This window comes from Salvelinus namaycush, chromosome 1 (genome assembly GCF_016432855.1).
Source record: "Salvelinus namaycush isolate Seneca chromosome 1, SaNama_1.0, whole genome shotgun sequence".
NCBI classification, from domain to species: Eukaryota; Metazoa; Chordata; class Actinopteri; order Salmoniformes; family Salmonidae; genus Salvelinus; species Salvelinus namaycush.
The window spans coordinates 4,069,951-4,088,114 of record NC_052307.1 but is presented as its reverse complement, the minus strand read 5'-3'; the positions used below and the strand labels follow the sequence as shown (position 1 = coordinate 4,088,114).

Sequence of the window (18,164 nt, the reverse complement as noted above, 5' to 3'; positions counted from 1 at the left end):
TTGAACAGTCGGGACAACTACAGCCATCTCAAACAAATTATGACTTTGAATATATCCTATTTCCATAAACATAATTTGAGATGCCTGTATTTGTCTGTCACATTCAAATGTCATACACACACATACACAATTAATTATGTGGGGCTGCAGGTAAGCTAGTGGTTAGGTAACCCACGGTGCCTAGGCCGTCATTGTAAATAAGAATGTGTTCTTAACTGACTTGCCTAGTTAAATAAATAAACAATGTCTGAACCTGACGCACCTTTTTCATTTGATACTATAAATACAAGTCCAGTGAATGAATATGCTTAATTGGTATAGTAGCCAACTGAAGAGTTTTGAGCTGTTTATATAGGCTACACTGCAGTGTACAATAAGGGTATTTTCAGAATCAAGGCTTTTGAGTAATCAATGCATAAGCCAGACAATAAATTAAACATTTCTGGTAGCTTCTAAAACCTTTGTTGGTTTGAATGTTTACAAATATGCCATCAAAAACAGGAAAAAAAATAAGTGGACTGGACTCTTTATTATTCTAAAATGAGTCATATAACACACGATAAAGATAATAAATATTGTTGGGGTCATGTGTCCCATACTTTTTATTGCCTTTTTGGAACTGCGACCCCAAGACAAGTCGCCGCGTTGTATTCTGGGAACACACAGTAGATGCAAGATGGCGGCGAGCAGGAGACTACACAAGGTAAATATCATGATAACTCTATTTTCATATATCTATCAATTTAAAAAAAGTCAGAATGATCTATCTAAGGGCTTGGTCATTATTCAGTACGACTCAGTCACGATATCTTATTGTTGTCCTAAATTGTATTTGGTTCAGAAGTGTTGAAGTCCCGCTAAAGGCGAGAAGGCACTCTCTTTCGCAAGCTAGGCCAGCAAGCATAAAACAGGTTAGGAAAGCACCGGCAGGGCCAGAGAAGATTGAGAGACCGGGTTCTGGGGATCAGCAGGGAAGCTAGTCTGCGTCGTTGCTTGCTCATGCTTAGTATTGACACCAATCTCCGAAACTGTACAAACGACATTTACACCGATCAATTTCTGTGTATCACAACCGTGCGATGGCTACTGTCGTAGTTAGCTAGTTAGCTATTTCCGTTACGGAGCTGTCTTCGCTGGTTTTTTATGGCTACTGTAGATAGCTAGTAGTTACCCAAATCGCCCAACTAACTAAATGGAGAAATTATGTTTCGCTTTATTTGTGACTCACACGATGCACAACCTCATTGTCCCTGTGTTTAAAGGTTTAAAAATAACATTGAAACCGATCAATTTATGTTTATCACAACCTTGCGATGGCTACAGCGCTACTACTACAGCGTAGTTAGTTATTTCCGTTACAGCGCTGTCTACGCTGTTTGCTCGATTGCTACTTTAGGTTAGCTAACGTTAGCTAGTAGCTACCCAAATTGCCTCACCTACATGGGAAAGGATGTTTCGCTTATTTTGTGACTCACACGAAGCACAACCTCACTGTCCCAATGTTTAAAGGGTTATCAAGGGCTCGGTCATCATTCAGTACAATTCAGTCACGATCTTATTATCGTCCTAAACTGCATCACGACATGAGTCAATTATTCAAGTTACCCGGTTTATACATGCGACTTATCCAGAGCTTACTTAGCTAGCTAACTAGCAAACAGTAAGCGTTACATCAAATGCTGGGTACCACTCCAGTTGTATAGCTAGCTAGATAGAGCCATAGCTGGCTATCAAGATACACGACGTCATTGTAGAAAACTGCACCGTGACATGAGTCAATTATTTCATGAGGTCATCTCGGTTTGCAGCAGGAAACAAAACCTAAACTCATACACTATTATTAGATATAAAGTTAATATAAAGTTAATAAACTTTATATAGTTAATCTAATAAACAATCAGCCGCTATCTAACTGAATTCTGTGGACCTAACAAAACATTCATTATTAGTATGTTGTCTGTCCAGACAGTAACATGAGAAGCACACAATTGTCTGTCTGGGTTTCAGTTTTGTTTACAATTACAAGACATGTCAATACCAGATGAGCTGTCATTGACTGACATAGATACCTCACAAGCAGCCACCTCTCTATTTTATCTATCTATTTATTTTATCTATCACTATCTATTACTTGAATGACATCAGATTCATTGTAGCGAATTCGGGGGGGTTACCCAGCCACAATCCTTGGAAGGGTTGTACATTACCATCAACAGAGTCGTTGGAGGGACCTTAACATATCATGATGTTTCTCTCTCCTCTTTCAGGAACTTGAAGAGATTCGCAAGTCTGGAATGAAAAACTTCCGGAACATTCAAGTGGATGAATCCAACATACTGACCTGGCAAGGTCTTATTGTCCCTGTAAGTGTTGTTATTCTCAGCATTGATTCATGGCTTCACAATTCTCTCATGAAGGCTATTACATCACAGAAGTCTCAATGGTCTGGTTCTAGAAGGACTATTACATCACAGAAGTCTCTATATTCTGGTTCTAGAAGGACTATTACATCACAGAAGTCTCAATGGTCTGGTTCTAGAAGGACTATTACAGCACAGAAGTCTCTATGTTCTGGTTCTAGAAGGACTATTACATCACAGAAGTCTCTATGTTCTGGTTCTAGAAGGACTATTACATCACAGAAGTTTCTATATTCTGGTTCTAGAAGGACTATTACATCACAGAAGTCGCAATGGTCTGGTTCTAGAAGGACTATTACAGCACAGAAGTCTCTATATTCTGGTTCTAGAAGGACTATTACAGCACATAAGTCTCTATGTTCTGGTTCTAGAAGGACTATTACAGCACAAGTCTCAATGGTCTGGTTCTAGAAGGACTATTACATCACCGAAGTCTCTATGTTCTAGAAGGACTGTTACATCACAGAAGTCTCTATGTTCTGGCTCTAGAAGGACTATTACAGCACATAAGTCTCTATGTTCTGGTTCTAGAAGGACTATTACAGCACAAGTCTCAATGGTCTGGTTCTAGAAGGACTATTACATCACCGAAGTCTCTATGTTCTAGAAGGACTGTTACATGTATTAAATGTCATAACACAGTCATAAGAGATGCTCCTTGGATATGGTCATTGTTGCACTAACTAACCATGGTTTATTTTCTACACATTACTCCTCCAGGACAACGCTCCTTATGACAAGGGAGCTTTCAGGATTGAATTAATCTTCCCCGCCGAGTACCCCTTCAAGCCCCCCAAGATCACGTTCAAGACGAAGATCTACCACCCCAACATCGATGAGAAGGGACAGGTGTGTCTGCCTGTCATTAGCGCAGAGAACTGGAAACCAGCTACCAAAACTGACCAAGGTGGGGCTCACACACACACACCTCTATAATTTGCATATAATGTAAATAATGTAAATTGTGCTGCAATACTTACATTATTATTATTATATTTGTTTACCTTTATTTTATATAGGCAAGTCAGTTAAGAACAAATTCTTATTTACAATGACGGCCTACCGGGGAACAGTGGGTTAACTGCCTGATTTTACCTTGTCAGCTCAGGGATTCGGTCCAGCAGCCTTTCGGTTACTGGCCCAATGCTCTAACCACTAGACTACCTGCCACCCCAAATGATACACTGACACAATACACTGACCCTGACATGATACCGTACCACTGATTGATACCTTACCACTGATTGATACCGTACCACTGATTGATACCCTGACACTGGCATGATACCGTACCACTGATTGATACCGTACCACTGATTGATACCCTGATGCTGGCATGATACCCTACCACTGATTGATACCCTGACATGATACGCTGGCATGACACGCTGGCATGATACCCTACCACTGATTGATACCCTGACGCTTGCGTAATACACTTGCGTGATACGCTGGCATGATACACTGGCATGACACGCTGGCATGATACCCTGACACTGGACGCTGGCATGATACCCTGACAAGATACCATGGCATGATACCTTGATGTGATACACTGGCATGATACCCTGACACTGGGCGTGATACCCTGGCGATGGGCGTGATACCCTGATGCTGGCATGATACACTTTCATGATACGCTGGCATGACACCCTGGCATGATACACTGACATGATACCCTGACAAGATACCATGGCATGATACGCTGACACTGGGCATGATACCATGGCATGATACCCTGACACTGGGCATGATACCATGGCATGATACCCTGACACTGGGCATGATACCATCGCATGATACCCTGACACTGGGCATGATACCATGGCATGATACCCTGACACTGGGCATGATACAATGGCATGATACCCTGACACTGGGCATGATACCATGGCATGATACCCTGACCTGGGCATGATACCATGGCATGATACCCTGACACTGGGCATGATACCATGGCATGATACCCTGACACTGGGCGTGATACCATGGCATGATACCCTGACACTGGGCGTGATACCCTGACACTGGGTGTGATACCATGGCATGATACCCTGACACTGGGTGTGATACCATGGCATGATACCCTGACTCTGGCATGATACCCTACCACTGATTGATACCGTACCACTGATTGATACCGTACCACTGATTGATACCCTGATGCTGGCATGATACCCTACCACTGATTGATACCCTGACATGATACGCTGGCATGACACGCTGGCATGATACCCTACCACTGATTGATACCCTGACGCTTGCGTAATACACTTGCGTGATACGCTGGCATGATACACTGGCATGACACGCTGGCATGATACCCTGACACTGGACGCTGGCATGATACCCTGACAAGATACCATGGCATGATACCTTGATGTGATACACTGGGCGTGATACCCTGACACTGGGCGTGATACCCTGGCGATGGGCGTGATACCCTGATGCTGGCATGATACACTGACATGATACCCTGACAAGATACCATGGCATGATACGCTGACACTGGGCATGATACCATGGCATGATACCCTGACGCTGGGCATGATACACTGGCATGATACCCTGACACTGGGCATGATACATTGGCATGATACCCTGACACTGGGCATGATACCCTGACGCTGGGCGCGATACCATGGCATGATACCCTGACGCTGGGCGCGATACCATGGCATGATACCCTGACATGGGCGCGATACCATGGCATGATACCCTGACATGGGCGTGATACCATGGCATGATACCCTGACACTGGGCGTGATACCATGGCATGATACCCTGACGCTGGGCGCGATACCATGGCATGATACCCTGACACTGGGCATGATACCCTGACACTGGGCATGATACACTGGCATGATACCCTGACACTGGGCGCGATACCATGGCATGATACCCTGAAGCTGGGTGCAATACCCTGACACTGGGCGTGATACCATGGCATGATACCCTGACACTGGGCGCGATACCATGGCATGATACCCTGACGCTGGGCGCGATACCATGGCATGATACCCTGACGCTGGGCGCGATACCATGGCATGATACCCTGACGCTGGGCGCGATACCATGGCATGATACCCTGACGCTGGGCGCGATACCATGGCATGATACCCTGACGCTGGGCGCGATACCATGGCGTGATACCATGGCATGATACCCAGACCCTGGACAGTAGAACCTGATCAATGACTGAAGTGAAAGAGAAAAGGAACGTAACAGGAGAACACATGAATCAGTCACGTATTCTACTTCAATGACTCATTTTCCTTTGTGTGTCAGTTCACTTGTTTAACTTTCTGTTGAAGTAGTAATTGCTTCTTTAGTCAAAAAGAAAAATAATCTGTTCATTCTGCACTGATTCAGTTTCTGCAATGTCATGATTGGCTGTTTGTCTTATCTATTCTGCAGTAATTCATGACTGACTGTTTGTCTATTCTGCAGTAATTCAGTCCCTGATTGCGTTGGTGAACGACCCCCAGCCAGAGCACCCGCTGAGGGCAGACCTAGCAGAAGAATACTCAAAGGACCGGAAAAAATTCTTTAAGAACGCAGAGGAGTTTACAAAGAAACATGGAGAAAAGAGACCAATGGACTGATTACCTGACCAGTGTGTAGCCCTCTCTCTCTCCTCTCCCCAACCGAACGTCTCTCTTATCCTCCCTTTTCTCTGTACCTTCCCCCTCTCTCCTCCCCATCTCCCCACACACCCTCTCCTCCATTCTTCCCCACACACACACATCATCCTAGCAGCCCAGGAGCAGCCCTAGCCTCACCTCAGCGTGTGGCTGCAGCCTCACCTCTCCCATCTACGCAGGACTCTGGATCAGACCGGTTTCTCCTCCTCCTGGCGATAGCTCGAGGCCGTTACTAACTTTATACTATTTTCTTAAATTAAAATATGAAAAATGAAAAAGACAAGAAAAAATAAATGGTTAGAACGTCCATGTTAAATATGGAGAACTAAGGAGGGAAAACAAATAGAAGGAAATGGAGAGAAAAAAATCTGTTTATAGTTATGCTGTTTGTTAAAAAAAAAAAAAAAAAGTTTTTTTTAGGAAAAACAAGAAATCACTGCTTGAGTATTGTAGACCTTTCTCCTAACTTCTGGAAGGAGATCTTTCTGACCGAAGGAAAAGTTGTGGTTATTCTTTACTTTCTTTGTTCTCTTCTCTAGTCTCATCTTGTTCTGTCAACCCTAAATGACGTGTCTTACTAAAAAAAAAAAAAAAAGACAACCCTTCTCTCATAGCTTGCTAGGCCCTGGAAGTGTGTGCTGAAATGTTTTCCCTTTGACTTCTCTGCTTCTGGAGTTGCACTGTATTCTGTGGAACAAGCCCTCTCTCAGTTGTCCTTCCCCTCAGCTAGAAGCCAGCCCACTGAGCAGACAGACACAAAATGGCCACTGATAATACCCTAATATTACTTACAAGTGCAATTGACTGGAGATGATCATCATTCACACTCCCCTTCACCAGTCCAAAATGGCCCTCTTTGCATTAGATGTTCTGAGACTTCCTTTTGGTTTGTTTTTTTGCTTTATAGGCAGAAGTGCCATTCCGACTAAAAACATCTCCCTCTGTGTTATGCGGTTATATACCCCACCTCTACCGTGTTCCTACCGTGCTGCGTTACTTGGGTTCTAACTTTTCTCCTATACACATTTAGATACCAGTTTGCCGTCTCAAGACAGTGGGAAGTAGAAATAGTAGTGACACCGTACAGTTTGTTTCCTGTGAAAGGCTCTGCAGGGTCAATCCAATGTCTGCAGTGGCCGCACAGCATTTACTGAGACACGGCCTCTGAAGCCAGGGCATGTATACTTCTTTTGCAGAGCTGTTGTCAAGGAAGTGAGTTTGTGTTTATACAGGACCTCCCACCCCCACCTAATATCAACCAATCATGTCAATGCGGAGCTATAAGGAGCCCCCCACACTGTTACAACATTTTGGGTGGCGCACGGTGATGTGGTATGGAGCTCAATTTGGTCTCTGCGTGCCTCCAGTGGCTCCACAATTGCGTCACACCCTCCTCCATACAGCGCCTCCGACCACATTTTTAGAATCAAGCATAAATTGGCTTTAAGTTTACTCTCCAGTCCGCTCATGGTCACACACAAAATCGGAACCCCACCTCCTTTCTCTCTCTCTCTCTACATAAAAATAATCTTAGCCCCCACAAACCAAATCTCATGTCATCGCGAGAGACTGACATAAGTATATCAATCAGTGGCCGATTTATATCCACTGGAACAAGGGACTTAGTGAACTGTCAGGCTTGGTCGTGGCAATGCCAGGGGAGTCTAAAGACTGGGTTGAGTCCAAAATGGCACCCTATTCCTTACATAGTGCTATACTTTTAACCAGAAGCTTATGTGCTCTGGTCATAAGTAGTGCGCTATATAGGGAATTAGATGCTATTTCAAACACAGACTGGGTTAACGCACGGAGACGGTGGTCCTTTATAACAGGCACCTTTTATATTGAGCTGGGAGAGGGCTGTCTCTCTAACTGTCTGCCAGTAGGGTGTAAACAGGACAGGGACTGGAGCAGTGTAACAGCTGTGTGATTCGGTCCAATGTTTCATAATAAAGATGGCTAACCATTTGGTCTCATTGTCTGGGTGAATGGATGCTTTGGGAGTGGGATTTACATATCGTTTTACAGGGATAGTGGCAGTTTTAACCAGCCGGCTCATTTTCAACTGCAGTCCCTGCCAGGATATACTGTAGATGGGAAAGGGAAGAGTGACACCACTCGCAGCAACAGATAACGAGTGAAGTCTCCGGTCTGAGTGAATATGTTTAGATTCAGGATCTAGACGTGAAGCAGAAAGTTTTCGGTAAGAATGACGCTACGCAAAGGTATTCAGGTATAGATTACGAGTGAAATCTCCATGATAGTATGATCTGTCTATTTCAAATCTAGAAACAATGGACATAGCACAAAGTTGGAGCTTACATTATCAGTGGCCCGAAGAGGCAAACACGAAGTGTGGTGTGTAGCAACACAGCCTACCACTAGAGGGCGCCATACTCACAACTACATATGACACCTCCCAGTTCAGCTTCCATATCTAACTTTTTTTTTTTAAATAACACAAACCTGAGCCAAATACTAGGTGAAACTTTTCAGCAGTGATGCGATGTCTAAGTCTATTGATTGGTTACATGAAGAAGAATGTTTATGGTAGATGACTTCCTGAAACACCTGCAGTGTGATTGGCAACAATCGTGTAAACTAGGAGATTACATCTGTACTAAAGCCCTGCCTGCTTATCACGGTAGCATACCCACAGACAAAGTTTGCATTCCAAATGAATTCCATATGAAGTGAACAACGTTTGACCAGATTTACATTTACTATGTTACGTCTACCCCTGAGACCAGATGGGCTCTAACTAGAAAATAGTAGTTGTCCATAGGAAATGGGGTTCCATTTGAGACACAGAGGCTCACCTCCCTCTGAGGGGTATCCTACAAAGCAGGTTTAAGGAGCAACCTGGACTCGGGTAGACGTAACACAGTACATGTAAATTCGGAACACTCCAATTAGTATGATTTGTTACGTTTCATATGGTATGTATTAATTTGTGGATGTCCATCCATTTCTTCCATTCAGCCACAAGAACGTTAGTCAGGTCGGGCACTGATGTTTGGCCATTAGGCCTGGCTCGCAGTCGGCGTACCAATTCATCCCAAAGGTGATCGATAGGGTTGAGGTCAGGGCTCTGTGCAGACCAGTCAAGTTCTTCCACACTGATCTTGACAAACCATTAATGTATGAACCTCGCTTTGTGCTCGGGGGCATTGTCATGTTGAAACAGGAAAGGGCCTTCTCCAAACTGTTGCCACAAAGTTGGAAGCACAGAAACGTCTAGAATGTCATTGTATGCTGTAGCGTTAAGATTTCCCTTCACTGGCATTAAGGGGCCTAGCCCGAACCATTATTCCTCATCCACCAAACTTTACAGTTGGCACTATGCATTGGGGCAGGTAGCGTTCTCTTGGCATCCGCCAAACCCAGATTCGTCCGTCGGACTGCCAGATGGTGAAGAGTCATTCATCACTCCAGAGAACGCGTTTCCACTGCTCCAGAGTCCAATGGCAGCGAGCTTCACACCACTCCAGCCGAACCTTGGCATTGAGCATGGTGATCTTAGGCTTTTTTGCGGTTGCTCGGCCATGTTAACCCATTTCATGAAGCTCCCGATGAACACTTCTTGTGCTAACGTTGCTTCCAGAAGCAGTTTGGAACTTGGTATTGAGTGTTGTAATCGAGGACAGACAATTTTACACGCTACACACTTTCTGTGAGCTTGTGTGGCCTACCACTTCGTGGCTGAGCCGTTGTTGCTCCTAGACGTTTCCACTTCATAATAAAAGCACTTACAGTTGACCGGGGCAGCTCTAGCAGGGCAGAAAGTTGACATCCTATGACATTCTCTTCAGTACGGGCCATTCTACTACCAATGTTTATCTATGGAGATTGCATGGCTGTGTGCTCGATTTTCATACACCTATCAGCAACGGGTGTGGCTGAAATTGCCGAATCCACTCATTTGAAGGGATGTGTAAGTTACGAATTGCAACTTGTACAATGTTTTACGAATTGCAATTTGTTGTGGCTAGGTGGCTAACGTTAGCTAGGCTAGAGTTTAAGGTTAGGTTAAAGGTTTACGGGAAGGGTTAGCTGACATGCTAAGTAATTGCAAAGTTGCTAATTAACTAAAATGCTAAAGTTGTCCGTGATGAGATTCAAACATGCAAGCTTTAGGTTGCTAGATGTTCGCGTTATACATCCACCCCGACCAACCACCCTACTTTCGTTTTTTTAATTACTTTTGGAGTCTTGGATTTGAGATTCAACTTGAGTTTCCATGGATAACTCTCCACACAGCCAGAGACCGTAGTCACAGCATCGACTTGCAACAGATTGTCTAGCCAAACGCTCTGCCCTCTAATTGAACCAGCAATGAGCTAGCTCAGTGGTTCAAACAATGTGAGAAGATTTTGAGGGGGTCACAGTGTTGAAACTGAATGGCAACAATCTGTATGTTTCATATGTATTTTGATAATTTTAGCTTACCAGTCAGTGGCCAGTTTATTAGGTATACCCCCCCCCCCCCCATTCACAAAAATGGTTCACTCCTACAGACAGTGAGTCACGTGGCCGTGGCTTTCTATATAAAGCAGACAGACAGGCATCGAAGCATTAATAAATCGGGATCGATATGACAACAGCCAGTGAAAGTGCAGGGCGCTAAATTCAAAACAACAGAAATCTCATAATTAAAATTCCTCAGACATACAAGTATTTTACACCATTTTAAAGATACACTTCTTGTTAATCCCACCACAGTGTCCAATTTCAAATAGGCTTTTCGGCGAAAGCACCACAAACGATTATGTTAGGTCAGAGCCAAGTCACAGAAAAACACAGCCATTTTTCCAGCCAAAGAGAGGAGTCACAAAAATCAGAAATAGAGATAGAATTAATCACTAACCTTTGATGATCTTCATCAGATGACACTCATAGGACTTTGTTACACAATACATGTATGTTTTGTTCGATAAAGTTCATATTTATATCCAAAAATCTTAGTTTACATTGGCGCTTTATATTCAGTAATGTTTTGCCTCCAAAACATCCGGTGATTTTGCAGAGAGCCACATCAATTTACAGAAATACTCATAATAAACATTGATAAAAGATACAAGTATTGAACATGGAACTTTAGATAAACTTCTCCTTAATGCAACCGCTGTGTCAGATTTTGAAAAAACTTTACGGAAAAAGCACACCATGCTATAATCTGAGTACAGCGCTCAGAGCCCAAATAAGCCATAAAGATATCTGCCATTTTTTGGAGTCAACAGAAGTCAGAAATAACAATATAAATATTCACTTACCTTTGATGATCTTCATCAGAATGCACTCCCAGGAATCCCAGTTCCACAATAAATGTTTGTTTTGTTTGATATAGTCCATCATTTATGTCCAAATACCTTCATTTTGTTTGCGCGTTCAGTCCAGTAATCCACATTCATGACGCGCAGGTCAGACGAAACGTCAAACAATTCCATTACAGTTCGTAGAAACATGTCAAACGATGTATAGAATCAATCTTTAGGATGTTTTTAACATAAATCTTAATCTTAAATCTTAATCTTAATCTCAATAATGTTTCAACCGGAGAATTCCTTTGTCTTCAGAAATGCGATGGAAAGCAGGTCGCTCTCACATGAGCTCGCATGTTCAGCTCGAGCCAGACACCTGACTCAAAGAGCTCTCCTTTCCTCATTCTTCACAGTAGAAGCATCAAACAAGGTTCTAAAGACTGTTGACATCTAGTGGAAGCCTTAAGAAGTGCAAAATGACCAATATCCCACTGTATATTGGATAGGCAAACCTACAAACCTCAGATTTCCCACTTCCTGGTTGGATTTTTTCTCAGGTTTTTGCCTGCCATATGAGTTCTGTTATACTCACAGACATCATTCAAACAGTTTTAGAAACTCCAGAGTGCTTTCTAATAATATGCATATCTTAGCCTCTGAGCCTGAGTAGCAGGCAGTTTACTCTGGGCACCTTTTCATCCAAGCTACTTAATACTGCCACCCAGCCATAAGAAGTTTTAAGTTACTGTTCGATTGAACATTAGAATGGGCAAAACAAGTGACCTAAGCGACTTTGAGCGCGGTATGTTCATCGGTGCCAGGCGTGCCGGGTTCCAGTATCTCAAAAACGGCCTCCTGGGCTTTTCACGCACAACAGTGTCTAAGGTTTACTGACAACCAAAAAAATCCAGTCCTGTGGGCGAAAACAGCTTGTTGATGAGAGAGTGCAAGCTAACAGGCAAATATCAAATCAAGCTTTATTTCTACAGATCATTTCAGACATGGAATTCAATATAATGTGCTTCACAGGAAGAAACAAATAAAAAACTAAAACTGAAATATTTACCACACAACACAATATTTACCATAAGAGGATAAAAAACTAAATTATAACAATAATAACTGAAAAGCATGCTAAGGAAAAGCAAAGCTAATAAGGTGTGCTTTAAGATCCCTTTTAAATATGTCCACAGTTTCAGACCTCCTCAGGTTCTCTGGCAGGCTATTCCAGAGGCTGGGGGCATAATAACTAAAGGCTGCCTCTCCATGCCTCTTGGTCCGAGGCTTCAGGATAGTTAAAAGGCCAGAGGACCCGAGGGACATACTGGGTACATAACTTAAAAGCATGTCTGACATGTATTGGGGTGCACTATCATGGATTGATTTAAATTCCATTCTCAGTCATTACTTGATTGCCTATTACTGTAACTTGGGGGCTCCCGAGTGGCGCAGCGGACTAAGGCATTGCATCTCAATGCTCGAGGCGTCACTACAGACCCTGGTTCGATTCCAGGCTGTATCACAACCGGCCTTGATTGGGAGTCCCATAGGGTGGCGCACAATTGGCCCAGCGTCGTCCGGGTTAGGGTTTGGCCCGGGGTAGGCCGTCATTGTAAAATAAGAATTTGTTCTTAACTGACTTGCCTAGTTGAATAAAGGTTAAATAAATAAATACAAAATTCAACTCAACTATAGTCTCTTGCATATTGCTAAATCATCTTTATGGAGTCAGATAAACATTTTATTAGGCGAATTGCTTAGTCTCATTACTAGTCACGTGTGGTATTCATAGTATCATATATACTGTATTTACACGTCAAAAATATTCCTGCCCACTACAGTACAATATGTGTGTACCTAATAAACTGTCCACTACAGTACAATATGTGTGTACCTAATAAACTGTCCAATACAGTACAATATGTGTGTACCTAATAAACTGTCCAATACAGTACAATATGTGTGTACCTAATAAACTGTCCAATACAGTACAATATGTGTGTACCTAATAAACTGTGTACCTAATAAACTGTCCACTACAGTACAATATGTGTGTACCTAATAAACTGTCCACTAAGTGTATATAACTTTGCCTATTTGATCTGGTTTCTAATGATGGCCTACGGTATTGCTTCAGAACCCAACAAGTTGTGTATTGATTATTGTTTGACCAATCAGGATTGGCGCACTAAAGTGAGTGCTCATATCCAGAGATACCTGACCAGAGACCGCTTGCTTCATTTTCTTCGGTTTTGCCTGTCAAAAACAGAGGAGATCTGTTATACAGTTTAGAAATCTACTACAGAGGCATTTTGCCAGAACAATAATAGACAACATGGCGGTTTCATAGATTATTTTCATATTTTAGTTAGGCTTAGTTTGGGTGGCTACTGGTTATACAGTACCAGTGAGACATTTGGACACATCTGCTCAAGGGTTTTTCTATATTTGTACTATGTTCTACATTGAGGAATAATAGTGAAGACATCAAAACTATGAAATAACACATATGGAATCATGTAGTAAACAAAAAAAAGTGTTAAACAAATCAAAATATATTTTATATTTGAGATTCTTCAAAGTAGCCACCATTTGCCTTGATGACAGCTTTGCATTCTCTCAACCAGGTTCATGAGGTAGTCACCTGGAATGCTTTTCCAACAGTCTTGAAGGAGTTCCCACATATGCGGAGCACTTGTTGACTGCTTTTCCTTCACTCTGCGGTCCAACTCATCCCGAATCATCTCAATTGGGTTGAGGTTGGGTGATTGTGGAGGCCAGGTCATCTGATGGTCATCTCCATCACTCTCTTTCTTGGTAAAATAGCCCTTACACAACCTGGAGGTGTGTTGGGTCATTGTCCTGTTGAAAAACAAAGGAGGGGATGGCGTATCGCTCCAGAATGCTGTTGTAGCCATGCTGGTTAAGTGTGCCTTGAATACTAAATAAATCACAGACAGTGTCACCAGCAAAGCACCCACGGACCATCACACCTTCACCTACTCTACGTCTCACAACGACACGGCGGTTACAACCAAAAATCTCAAATTTGGACTCATCAGACCAAAGGACAGATTTCCAACGGTCTAATGTCCATTTCTCGTGTTTCTTGGCCCAAGCAAGTCTCTTCTTATTATTGGTGTCCGTTAGTAGTGGTTTCTTTGCAGCATTTCAACCATGAAAGCCTGATTCACACAGTCTCCTCTGAACAGTTGATGTTGAGATGTGTCTGTTACTTGAACTCTGTGAAACATTTATTTGGGCTGCAATCTGAGGTGCAGTTAACTCTAATGAACTTATCCTCTGTAGCAGAGGTAACTCTGGGTCTTCCTTTCCTGTGGCGGTCCTCATGAGAGCCAGTTTCATCATAGCGGTTGATGGTTTTTGCAATTGCACTTGAAGAAACTTTAAAAGTTCTTGAAATTTTCTGTATTGACTGACCTTCATGTCTTAAAGTAATGATGGACTGTTGTTTCTCTTTGCTTATTTGAGCTGTTCTTGCCATAATATGGACTTGGTCTTTTACCAAATAGGGCTATCTTCTGTATACTACCACTACCTTGTCACAACACAACTGATTGGCTCAAACGCATTAAGAAGGAAATAAAGTCCACAAATGAACTTTTAACAAAGCACACCTGTTAATGGAAATGCATTCCAGGTGACTACCTCATGAAGCTGGTTGAGAGAATGCCAAGAGTGTGCAAAGCTGTCATCAAGGCAAAGGGTGGCTACTTTGAAGAATCACAATATAAAATATATTTTGATTTGTTTAACATTATATGCAAAGACTTGAAATCATTGGACATTTTAATAATGGAACAAGTAGTCACTTTAATAATGTTTACATATCTTGCATTACTCATCTCATATGTATATACTGTATTCTATTCTACAGTATCTTAGTCTATTTATTACTCATCTCATATGTATATACTGTATTCTATTCTATTCTACTGTATCGTAGTCTATGCATTACTCATCTCATATGTATATACTGTATTCTATTCTACAGTATCTTAGTCTATTTATTACTCATCTCATATGTATATACTGTATTCTATTCTACAGTATCTTAGTCTATTTATTACTCATCTCATATGTATATACTGTATTCTATTCTATTCTACAGTATCTTAGTCTATTTATTACTCATCTCATATGTACAGTGAGGGAAAAAAGTATTTGATCCCCTGCTGATTTTGTACGTTTGCCCACTGACAAAGAAATGATCAGTCTATAATTTTAATGGAAGGTTTATTTGAACAGTGAGAGACAGAATATCAACAAAAAAATCCAGAAAAACGCATGTCAAAAATGTTATGAATTGATTTGCATTTTAATGAGGGAAATAAGTATTTGACCCCTCTGCAAAACATGACTTAGTACTTGGTGGCAAAACCCTTGTTGGCAATCACAGAGGTCAGACGTTTCTTGTAGGTGGCCACCAGCTTTGCACACATCTCAGGAGGGATTTTGTTCCACTCCTCTTTGCAGATCTTCTTCAAGTCATTAAGGTTTCGAGGCTGACGTTTGGCAACTCGAACCTTCAGCTCCCTCCACAGATTTTCTATGGGATTAAGGTCTGGAGACTGGCTAGGCCACTCCTGGACCTTAATGTGCTTCTTCTTGAGCCACTCCTTTGTTGCCTTGGCTGTGTGTTTTGGGTCATTGTCATGCTGGAATACCCATCCACGACCCATTTTCAATACCCTGGCTGAGGGAAGGAGGTTTTCACCCAAGATTTGACGGTACATGGCCCCGTCCATCGTCCCTTTGATGCGGTGAAGTTGTCCTGTCCCCTTAGCAGAAAAACACCCCCAAAGCATAATGTTTCCACCTCCATGTTTGACGGTGGGGATGGTTTCTTGGGGTCATAGGCAGCATTCCTCCTCCTCCAAACACGGCAAGTTGAGTTGATGCCAAAGAACTCCATTTTGGTCTCGTCTGACCACAACAGAGTTGTCCTCTGAATCATTCAGATGTTCATTGGCAAACTTCAGACGGGCATGTATATGTGCTTTCTTGAGCAGGGGGACCTTGCGGGCGCTGCAGGATTTCAGTCCTTCACGGCGTAGTGTGTTACCAATTGTTTTCTTGGTGACTATGGTCCCAGCTGCCTTGAGATCATTGACAAGATCCTCCTGTGTAGTTCTGGGCTGATTCCTCACCGTTCTCATGATCATTGCAACTCCACGAGGTGAGATCTTGCATGGAGCCCCAGGCTGAGGGAGATTGACAGTTCTTTTGTGTTTCTTCCATTTGCGAATAATCGCAGAAACTGTTGTCACCTTCTCACCAAGCTGCTTGGCGATGGTCTTGTAGCCCATTCCAGCCTTGTGTAGGTCTACAATCCTGTCCCTGACATCCTTGGAGAGCTCTTTGGTCTTGGCCATGGTGGAGAGTTTGGAATCTGATTGATTGATTGCTTCTGTGGACAGGTATCTTTTATACAGGTAAGAAACTGAGATTAGGAGCACTCCCTTTAAGAGTGTGCTCCTAATCTCAGTTCGTTACCTGTATGAAAGACACCTGGGAGCCAGAAATCTTTCTGATTGAGAAGGGGTCAAATACTTATTTCCCTCATTAAAATGCAAATCAATTTATAACATTTTTGACATGCGTTTTTCTGGATTTTTTTGTTGTTATTCTGTCTCTCACTGTTCAAATAAACCTACCATTAAAATTATAGACTGATCATTTCTTTGTCAGTGGGCAAACGTACAAAATCAGCAGGGGATCAAATACTTTTTTCCTTCACTGTATATACTGTATTCTATTCTACAGTATCTTAGTCTATGCATTACTCATCTCATATGTATATACTGTATTCTATTCTACAGTATCTTAGTCTATGCATTACTCATCTCATATGTATATACTGTATTCTATTTTACTGTATCTTAGTCTATGCATTACTCATCTCATATGTATATACCGTATTCTATTCTACAGTATCTTAGTCTATGCTGCTCTGAAATTGCTCGTCCAAATATTTATATATTCTTAATTCCATTCCTTTACTTTAGATTTGTGTGTATTGTTGTGAAATTGTTACTGCACTGTTGGAGCTAGAAACACAAGCGTTTCGCTACACCCGCAATAACATCTGCTAAACACTTGTATGTGAGCAATAACATCTGCTAATCACGTGTATGTGACCAATAACATCTGCTGCTAATCACGTGTATGTGACCAATAACATCTGTTAAACATGTGTATGTGAGCAATAACATCTGCTGAACACGTGTATGTGACCAATAACATCTGCTAAACATGTGTACGTGACCAATAACATCTGCTAAACACGTGTATGTGACCAATAACATCTGCTGAACATGTGTACGTGACCAATAACATCTGCTAATCACGTGTATGTGACCAATAACATCTGCTAAACACGTGTATGTGACCAATAACATCTGCTGAACACGTGTACGTGACCAATAACATTTGATTTGAGCTTGTTGCTATGAGATGCCTCTGGGGCAGTTAGGTAGCGTTAAAAAACACTTATCATCTCTGTGGTAGGCCTCCACCTGTAATATTTTGATATATTTTGATTTAAAATGGCGGGGTGAAGTTTAGCCTACCAGTTGGGCCCTGGTTAGGACGCAGTGTTGGAGGCCGAACGTTCTCCTTCCTGCTCCTCTGCTGTTGCTATGGTGTCTGCCCTATGATTGGGGTGTGTGAGGTTTTCATCCCGACATTGATTGACACTGAATTGATTATGACAGCTCTCTCTGGAGCCTGGAGAGGAGAGGGTGTGCTCTGACCCTTTCCCCATGCTTGGAGAGAAAATGACTGCGTTGCAAAATGTTCCTGGGTGTGTCATGAAA

At 42.3% G+C, this 18,164-nt stretch overlaps 1 protein-coding gene across 1 annotated transcript; it reads left to right on the top strand.

Annotated features, from left to right (window-relative positions):
- Positions 1-626: 626 nt before the first annotated feature.
- ube2l3b (ubiquitin-conjugating enzyme E2L 3b) lies at positions 627-8,030 on the top strand. Its single transcript, XM_038966562.1, has 4 exons — positions 627-703; positions 2,268-2,363; positions 3,141-3,327; positions 5,871-8,030. The coding sequence occupies exons 1-4, from the start codon at positions 677-679 to the stop codon at positions 6,023-6,025; spliced, it is 465 nt and encodes a 154-aa protein (XP_038822490.1). The 5' UTR covers positions 627-676; the 3' UTR covers positions 6,026-8,030.
- The last annotated feature ends 10,134 nt before the right edge of the window (positions 8,031-18,164 follow it).